Source organism: Epinephelus fuscoguttatus, linkage group LG16, assembly GCF_011397635.1.
Source record: "Epinephelus fuscoguttatus linkage group LG16, E.fuscoguttatus.final_Chr_v1".
In the NCBI taxonomy this organism is placed as follows: domain Eukaryota; kingdom Metazoa; phylum Chordata; class Actinopteri; order Perciformes; family Serranidae; genus Epinephelus; species Epinephelus fuscoguttatus.
The window spans coordinates 23,720,913-23,731,221 of record NC_064767.1 but is presented as its reverse complement, the minus strand read 5'-3'; the positions used below and the strand labels follow the sequence as shown (position 1 = coordinate 23,731,221).

The window sequence follows — 10,309 nt, the reverse complement described above, 5'->3', positions numbered from 1 at the left end:
AAGGTCTATCTCTGTAGAGTCAGACACTTTTTAACAATTTGAGCCAGTAAGTGGCAAAACGAGCTCTTTTAGTAGACAAACTGGTGGTGGAAAATGCCATGATGTTTGAAGGGGCTCTCTCAAAACTGGGCCAATTTCAAAATTGTTGGTCCCATTGGTCACTTGTGTGTCCAGATTGAAAAAATACCAAAGTTACCCTTTAAATCACAGTGGGAGCACATATCATTAGAATTCAGGAACAGGTTTGTATAGAGTGGATGTCTCTGCTTGAGCAGCCATTGTTTCAAATGATGAAGCAAAGCCAACAACACTGCTGGCCAAATGAGGAGGCAGCTCATGAATGTGGCTTTTGTTATGTTAACAAGCCCCTAATAGTCCATTTTTACTAGAGGTGCTTGAAAAGCCCTGAAAACCAAACAACTTTTGGTGAAACTGAAAAAAGGAGTCAAATACATTTCAGAGACAAACGCTATTTATATCAATTCATTGTAAGAGCTCATTTTAGTAAATAACAACCAATCAAACATGATTCTTAAAATAGGAGCAGGATAGCTTGCCATCCTATCCACTAGTTCACAGATGGCAGCACTAAAAACCACTAATCATAGGTCTTTAAACTGAATTTAAAAGACACACTATGATTAGATGGAGCCATATAAAATGTCTATGAATACTAGTGTAACCTGACAGTCGATCAAAGTGGAGTGTTAACACATTTACACAGATACATCTTGAAATACTTTCACATTAGTTGTAGTTGTATTGTCCACGTTCTTTAGCTTTATTCTTGCAGCCACAATCTGGCAAAACAAGTCCATCCTATTACGGTCTCTAGTCCTGGAATGATCTGCAGGCCAAGCTCAAACTCAAAACCCTTATCTCTTTACATGACTCTAAACTTAGAATAAAGGAATCAGTCATGGCTAGCTGAAGCTGCTTCATTTAACAAAAAAATCTAGGTTAACTGTTGCTGTCTTTTGAACATACCTTTTGCCGCTGTTGTAATTTGTTGTTATTGTCTTGTTAGTTTTATTTCTGTCTTGACTAGGTCCCACTTGTGAAAGATGTTTTAATCTCAATGTGAATTCCTAGTCAAATAAAGGTTATATATATTTAAGGCAGTCTTTCAAAAACGAGATGTCCAGAGACCTCCTCAGAACAGGTTGTCCTTTGATCACCAAGGTTGGCGGTTCTATCTGCAGCTCCTCCTGTCCACATGTTGATGTGTCCTTGAGTGAGACATTGAACTCAAAGTTACTCCCTAAAGGCAGGCCTGCGCCTCGTATAGCAGCTTCACCACCATTGGAGTATGAATAAGAATGGGTGAATGAGAGGCAAAATGTAAAGCACATTGTCAAGCAAGGCAGAGAGGTGCCTTGGACAGTTTTGGGTGGAGAAACACACATGGAGAAATAAACTAACACAACCCCAGAGAGATTTAAAAAAAAAAATAAACCAGACATCCAATATGCTGGTGAAGATTCTCAGTCACCTAGGTCATGGCAATCCTAAGTGCTACATCATAGGCAGCTGGACTTCACTGGGTTTCTTGAAGACGTTTCACCTCTCATCCAAGAGGCTTCTTCAGTTCACTGAAGAGAAGAGAAGAGAACTGAAGAAGCCTCTTGGATGAGAGGTGAAACACATCTTCAAGAAACTCAAGCAAGTCCAGTTGCCTAAAATAAAGCACTTGGGACAAACATCCAACATTAGCTTATATAAAATACAATCCAGAGTTTAGGGAATAAGGCAAACTAGTTAAATGTATGCACTAGCTGCTCAAATTACAGAGATCTTGAAACTTCTATACTCATATATTTCCACCTTCTCCATCTTTACAGTTTAAATTTCACTGTACATTCATAAAATACATAACTGTGACATCACAGATTAGCAAGATAAAAAAAACACTATTCATTGAACAGTAAATTAGTAGAAATATAGTTTTCTATTATGTGGCTTCACACTATTCAAGGATTAAAAACAGTGTTAAAATGGTTATTGGGCTAACTGCTCTTTAAATCTTTCGCCTGGGTTTAATCCATAACACAGAACATCACCATCCACTGCTGCCCAAGCCATTCGCACTGTGGTAAAGGCGACTGCCCACTGTCCTGACGGAGAAACTGCAATAGCACCTCCTGCACCCTGAACACGGTCTCCCATGTACTTCAGAGACAACTGGGAAGAATCAGCCAGTGATTTACCTGCGTAGGAGAGGAGGAAACATGGACATAGATGGAAAGTAGTAATAAATGAAATCTACACTGAACAAAAATATAAACACAACACTTCTGTTTTTGCTCTCATTTTTCATGAACTGAACTCAAAGATCTAAAACATTTTCTATACACACAAAAGACCATTTCCTCACAAATATTGTTCACAAATCTGTCTAAATCTGTGTTAGTGAGCACTTCTCCTTTGCCGAGATAATCCATCCCACCTCACAGGTGTGGCATATCAAGATGTTGATTAGACAGCATGATTATTGCACAGGTGTGCCTTAGGCTGGCCACAATAAAAGGCCACTCTAAAATGTTCAGTTTTATCACACCGCACAATGCCACAGATGTCGCAAGTTTTGAGGGAGCGTGCAATTGGCATGCTGACTGCAGGAATGTCCACCAGAGATGTTGCCCGTGAATTGAATGTTCATTTCTCTACCATAAGCCATCTCCAAAGGCGTTTCAGACAATTTGGCAGTACATCCAACCGGCCTCACAACCGCAGACAACGTGTAACCACACCAGCCCAGGACCTCACATCCAGCATGTTCACCTCCAGGATTGTCTGAGACCAGCCACCCGGACAGCTGTTGCAACAATCGGTTTGCATAACCAAAGAATTTCTGCACGAACTGTCAGAAACGGTCTCAGGGAAGCTCATCTACGTGCTTGTCGTCCTCATCAGGGTCTCGACCTGACTGTAGTTCGTCGTCGTAACCAATTGAACATGTTTGGGATGCTCTGGGTCGGCGTATACGACAGCGTGTTCCAGTTCCTGCCAATATCCAGCAACTTCACACAGCCATTGAATAGGAGTGGACCAACATTCCACAGGCCACAATCAACAACCTGATCAACTCTATGTGAAGGAGGTGTGTTGCACTACGTGAGGCAAATGGTGGTCACACCAGATACTGACTGGTTTTCTGACCCCCCCAGACTCCCCCAGTAAAGCAAAACTGCACATTTCAGAGTGGCCTTTTATTGTGGCCAGCCTAAGGCACACCTGTGCAATAATCATGCTGTCTAATCAGCATCTTGATATGCCACACCTGTGAGGTGGGATGGATTATCTCGGCAAAGGAGAAGTGCTCACTAGCACAGATTTAGACAGATTTGTGAACAACATTTGTGAGGAAATGGTCTTTTGTGTATATAGAATATGTTTTAGATCTTTGAGTTCAGCTCATGAAAAATGAGAGCAAAAACGAAAGTGTTGCGTTTATATTTTTGTTCAGTGTATAAATGCTATTTTCAGATAAATAAGACCTAAAAACTTGTTTTAACTGCTAAATTTAAATCAAAGTGGGAACTTGGAGTAAACAGAAGCTCACATTTCATTCTATCTGTCCTAAAGTATCTAATTAATGTTATTATTTATTACAGCATGAAACAGACATAGTGACATCAAATTATATTCACTCGATAAAGTCAGATATATGCGGTTTGTCTTGATGTAGAGTATTCAAAGTGTGATACTTCACCTTGTGCAACGTGTGAAAGAATGAGTCTGGCCAGTGTGACTTTAAGGATAGACTCTCCATGACCGGTACAAGACACTGCACCAGTGAAGTTGTCTGCATATGCTCCAGAGCCTTATTTACATGAGGGAACGTTGAAAAACACAACATTAATCAACTTCTTTTCTTTCTTTCTTTTATTTTTCAGTTGCTCAATTTCACACATTGGTGTCCGTAAATACTAGAAAAATTTAATTATAATCAGGAAACAGAAGTGCTAAATAAACTGTAATTTTAGCGTGAATAGAGCCAGCATATCTTTACATCTAACTCTATGAATTCAGGGGTTTTTTTCAGCCGAACTAGAGTTGGTGAGTGTCAGAATAGTGGAAAGACAAACCAAGACTCTCCATTTAAACAAAAAGTAATTTTGTCATTGTAAAACCCACTTTATTCAAAGTCAACAGGAACAAAATGAAACTTAAAAAGCCATCTTGATTCGTCTTTCCACTGTTCCAACAATCACTACTCAGGTTTGGTTGAAATAAACCCTTAACTCAACCTCATCAGATGTGATAATATGCTGGCTCTAAACACACTAACATTACAGTTTATTTAAATTGAGTTTGTTGGGTTTGGTGATAAAAATTTCAGGGCTGTGTTTTATGAAACCAAAAGGATCGTATTCTAAAAAAGGTTGCTCTCTGTAGAGTTCTATCCGAAACGTTGTCAGATACTTAAAGTAACAAGCTAAACCTGTTAGTGACATGCACGCACTTTGAGATACATACATTGATGGTGTGTGATTGCCTCGAGGGATTACAATGAATCATGTTCCTTAATTAAAAATCTGTGCAAGAAAAGCTAAAACATGTTCGGTTTGAAATTCAGTAGGTCGTCATGAGCATGTCTGCATACCTAAATGCATTGAGTTGCTGCCACGTGATTGGCTGATGAGCTGTTTGTGTTGACTAGCAAGTCAAACAGCTGTACCTAATAAAGTGGCTGGTGAGTGTATGCTGGCTCTATACATGCTAATATTACTGTTTATTTAAATGGAGTCTTGGGGTTTGGCGATAGCAATTTCGGGGCTGCTTTTGGTTAAACAAAAAGGATCTTACTCTTTAAGAAAATGGTCTGTCTCTGTAAGGATCCTTTCCATAATGACACTTAAAATAACAATTTAACCTCATCAGTGGCAAAACAAGCACTTTTAGAAGACATACACTAACAGTGCATATGCCCTAAGAGGTTACATCAGAGCCTGTTTTGCTGCTACAGCTGCAGCCCTCTCAGTGGTCATGTAGACACAAAAATATGGGAAAACACGGTCTAGTTTGAAAACACTGAAGTTAGCCTTTGACTGCAGCTCACAGTGTAAAAAATGCTATTTGAGACAGAGCAAGAAATGAGGTCATACCGATGATCGGAGAGTCTCCCACTCTGCCAACCATTTTATGTCTGATCCCTCCAGTTGATGTTGCACATGCAACATTACCAGCACAGTCCAAAGCAACCGCCCCAACAGTATCATGGGCCCTAGGATGAGAACATAAGGTGATAAAGGTGAACATATTTCACTTTTTATGTAGCTAACATTTCCTCTCACTCTCCAATACACACACACACCCACATTCTCTACCAAGCAGGCCCCAGAGTTTCTGTTTATTTTATTTCAGGTTAGAGTCACACTGGGTTATTAAGCCTGAAAAGATGCTGTGAAGAGATGAATGAGGAAATCTGAGTCCAGACTTGAAGGGGTCAAAATAAAGTCAAACACTGCAGGTACTCACCACTGAGAGTTGAAATCCTCCATAACTCCAGTAACATAAGCCTTGCGCCTCTCCCACTCTTTCCTCTCATACACAGACACCAGTGTGTCAGTGGGAACTGTGGCCATGCCAATGCTCTCTGCAAACAGGTTTGCACCTCTGCTCGTCAAGACGACGTTGGTGGTCTGAAGTTTTCAGTGGCAGCGAACATGTAAGTAAAAATTCAGCGGGAAAATGGATTTTAAGACATTTTTATTGATAGGTAATATAAGTCAGTTTATTGCACACAGATGCTGCTTCACATTAGAGACATTTATAAACCAATCAGTGGTCTCTGACTGTTTCTTTTAAAGAGAGACAAAAACAAAGAATTTAAGACGACACCTTCTCCATCACTGCCCGTGCCAGTGACACAGGGTTGGTAATGTTCTTCACTGCGGACACGGCGCCACTGGAAAGCGTCTTTCCATCCATGATAATGGCATCCATCTCCACTTCTCCAGCGGCATTTAGCGTTGCTCCGTGCCCTACAATCACAACCAGTGACTTACTTATACAGCAGCTCTAGGGCTGGGAGACATGAAGAAAATCAAATATCACAATATTTTTGACCACATACCTCGATATTATTATTGCAACAATATTGTAGGGTTGACTATTGGTGTGTTCAGTGAGCGCCCGTGTAAACTGGACGGCCTTAACCAGCCCTGAGAAACTAAATTAAATCTAACAACAGCAGACAGAGGGAGTGCGAGAAGGACACACTGGAGATTTCCTTAGTGTGCACAGGTTTTATGCTGCCTGCTACATCATCACAAGTCCACAGGGTGGTGACAAAAGAGTGCAAAAGAGCACATTTTGGTTGTGGTTCGCTTTGTTTGGCACTTAAAATGCAGGCACCATAAGACCTTCAAGATTCACTAGGTGTTCATGTATAATTAAAAAGCTTTGAAAGGTTAAAAATCTAGTTTTAATGTAGCTTTATTGTAGAAAAACACTTGTCTATGTGTCCATGTGAGCCATGGCGCCAGTGAACAGACACCACCTCACATCACCATGAAGTTACAACACATTATACAGATTTACAGATTTTGGTTGCGATTCCATCTGTGATCAATGTCTGATCATGCAGATAAGCCCCATAATCAGAAAGCAACCTCACCTCCTCTAACCATCATTACTCTGACTCTGACTGTACATGTATGTCGGCATTGCCACCAGCAGATGGAGACAGTGAGCTTCAGACAAATCCAGCTGAATTAATAAAGAGGATAGTGATTATACGTGATGGGCTTCTGTGGGGACAGGTGGGAGTTGGCTTTTTAAACTGATGTATGAATGAATAAAAGCCAAGAGTTGTAGCTTTAAGACCTTTTTCTAAAATTTCACCACGTTTGAAACACCTTCCACCTACAATGCAGTTTGCTTCGTAAACATTTCCAGGCACTGGCTTTAATCATCATGAGTAATTGCTGTTATTCTTTTAAGCTTTTTGTCCTTTTTTTCCCATTTTTCATAGCTTGTAAGGTCTAAGTTTACTGATGCAGACTCATTGCGTGATCTAAGTGCATTGAAGGGACAAAAAAGGGGCCTTGCACACATACAGGTGTCGTGTCGAGGTCTGGTAAAATTGTCGAATAGTGTTTCCCTCCTGTTAAAATTATGTTTCCTATAGCACCAACACCAAAAATTACATTTGTGATGTGACTAAAAAAACAATTGAGACCCATGGCCACCCTGCTGTTTGGTCAATAAATGTTGGTAAGGATAACTGTATAGAGCAGGGACACTCAATTTCCTTTATCAGATGGCCAAGGGCCACTACATAAAGAAACAATGACAATATTTATCAGTATATTTAATTACTGACTTGGCCAATTTCAACCTTTGAACATTTGTTGTCGTCACTGAACTTTGCCAAGAGGTCAATCCAGTTGCAGCAGCCCTGCACACTTCAGGTGTATGCAGGGAAGTTTCTAGGCTTTGAGGACATTTGGGGCTGTTAGGGGGTCCCCAGGTTCCTCCCCTGGCACTTCTTTTTGATAAACAAACTCTATTTTGATGCTTATTTATGCACTCTGGCACCTTGTTTACAGTCAAAGCTTAAATCAGTGTGAATCCGTTTATTTTCATTGTGAATTTAATTCAATTTCAATTCAATTTTATTTATAAAGCCCAATATCACAAATCACAATTTGCCTCACAGGGCTTTACAGCATACGACATCCCTCTGTCCTTATGACCCTCACAGCAGATAAGGAAAAACTCCCCCCAAAAAAACCCTTTAACGGGGGAAAAAAACGGTAGAAACCTCAGGAAGAGCAACTGAGGAGGGATCCCTCTTCCAGGACGGACAGACGTGCAATAGATGTCGTACAGAACAGATCAGCATAACAAATTAACAGTAATCCACATGACACAATGAGACAGAGAAAGAGAGAGAGAGAGAGAGAGAGAGAGATGCAGGTAATGACAGTAGCTTACAACAACATTATTGAAAGTAATAATATTATAGTTATAGTTCTGGCTACTGTGGTACAATATGTTGAAAGTATGTATTAATATCTGGCAGTATACAAGTATACAAGTATACAATGAGAAAATAGTCTGTGAGCCACACAGCACTTAAGCATGAGCTGTTAGCTGAGTGTCCCTGGTGTAGAGTATACCTGCATTAAACTCAGTGTTATCCTCCATAGACCTCACAGCCGCCTCGACAGCATCAAGTGCACTTCCTCCTCCTTTCAGCACCTTAGACCCTTCACATGCTGCAAACTTGACTCCATCAACACTGGACTCAGCCAGCTCATCCGGTATGGCCCATGCTCCACCATGCACAACCATGATGGTTGACATCTTTGAGTCCCTGCAGGAAAAAGAAAAAAGAAAAGGAAGTGGTTTATGGAGTCTCAGAAAAGATATAGATGAGGAAATATATTATACATGAGAATCAATATGACTGTATCAAGTCATATATGTAAATACCTTTCAAGTGTTTTTCAGGTCTTTGTTTCATAATTTGTTGACATTTTTGGAAGATTTTCTGATGTTTTTATTGCTCTCTAACTGTTGTCTTATGATCTATGAATTAGTTGGGGGGGTTTTTTTTGCAATAAAAGGGGCCAAAGTGAATCAGTAAATGACGTTGAATAATTTTCAGCATGTGCCATCAAAATGTGTGCAGTAGAGGGATCTGATCATCAATATTATTGATGTTCTTCTCCAGTCCACATTAAGCTTTTATTGTTCATAATTTACCTGCCTGGGTAAATAAAATGCAAACATATACTTTACTTTGATGAATCACTGTACCCTGCTGTATTAGCTATCTTTGCATAACATATTTATTCAAGTGGCTGCAGCAACTACAAACTATAATAAATCAGTACAGCTGTAACTGCCCTCTGCTTTTTGCCATTTAAACCTGTGTGCTTGCGTGTATTGGGTGCAAATAAAAAATTAGATTATTTCTATGGTTGGATGATTCATTCATTCATTCATTCATTCATTTGATGCAGCCTTCAGCTGATCCATACATATTTTCAAGTGTTGATCTGAGTTAAGGACTAAACTGTAGGACACGTGTTGATCCCTCAGGCAGTGTGTGTGTGTGTGTGTGTGTGTGTGTGTGTGTGTGTGTGTGTGTGTGTGCGCACAGCCTCCTCGGACACACTGATTACTCTAAGCAGACAATAATTGTTTGACATAGTTTTGTGCATCCGGTTGAAAAACATGATGTAGCAACACTGAATTAAGTATTTGGACTTTTCTTACCTCTCCCGGTCTCCTGGCTTCAAGACACCGTCCGCCATGTTCACGTGACTCGTCGGATTTGTGAAGTGTTTTGCTCCTGTACATTCCCACCATAGACCAGCGCCTGCACACTGACGTCAAGTTTAGTACAAGTCAAGGTGAGACTTCCGGTGAAACCTTTCAAAATAAAACCCTAATAAAAGTTGTAAGAAAAACAATCTTAAAATAAAGTGGACAGATGAATGGACTTTCTGTTTCCTGCTGTTCTTTTGACAGCACACTTATTAAAGCATTCATATTCACACATTCAAAAAATCTCACCCAAACGTCACACAGGAGATTTTGCTTTAAAACAGAATGTCTTTTTATTTTTTGAATGCCTCTCTCAGGCCCCATCTTACCTTCTGGCTTGCACTAAAATATTGGAGTTTTGATGTTGTTGTTTGTTTCTGTTTATATTTTACATACCAAACATAAGAGCAATATACCTTTGGTGGTGAAATCTATAGCTATCTAAGTTTTTTTCTAGGTTTTTTCAAACCTGCTGTATCTACTGTCACATCACTGTGAGGGTATAACACATTTTACATGTTTACAGATTTTGCTTGAGACTCCATCTGGGATTTATGTTGGATTATGAGGATGAGCCCCATAATCAGACAGCAACCTCCCCTGCTAACCATCATCACTCTGTATGTCAGCTTTGCCACCAGCAGATGGAGACAGTGAGCTTCAGATAAACCCAGCTGAATTAATAAAGAAGACAGTGACTATAAGTGATGGGCTTCTGTGGGGACACGTGGGAGTTGGCTTTTTAAATTGATGTATGAATGAATAAAGGCCAAGAGTTGTGGCTTTAAGACCTTTTTCTAAAATGCATTTCAAATGATTACAGTGCAGATAGACACTCAGTTGCCAGTGTATTAGGTACTTGTGGCTAAAATGAATGCAGTCTAATACAACAGTCAACAACTGAGTGTATAACCCTGTTGTTCAATATAATGGAGAATTCAAATCTAGATTTTTGCATGTGGGGATGTGTCTATACAGGGTGTCTACAGGTATAAAGAAGTTAAATTTAAGACTTTTTAACACA

The 10,309-nt window shown here is 39.9% G+C and overlaps 1 protein-coding gene across 1 annotated transcript; it reads right to left on the bottom strand.

Annotated features, from left to right (window-relative positions):
* Positions 1-1,724: 1,724 nt before the first annotated feature.
* si:dkey-103j14.5 (isoaspartyl peptidase/L-asparaginase) lies at positions 1,725-9,325 on the bottom strand. The gene is made up of 7 exons (XM_049600512.1): positions 9,235-9,325; positions 8,130-8,326; positions 5,845-5,987; positions 5,482-5,645; positions 5,109-5,227; positions 3,713-3,823; positions 1,725-2,207 (listed from the first exon to the last, which is right to left on the bottom strand). The coding sequence occupies exons 1-7, from the start codon at positions 9,270-9,272 to the stop codon at positions 1,999-2,001; spliced, it is 981 nt and encodes a 326-aa protein (XP_049456469.1). The 5' UTR covers positions 9,273-9,325; the 3' UTR covers positions 1,725-1,998.
* Positions 9,326-10,309: the final 984 nt, after the last annotated feature.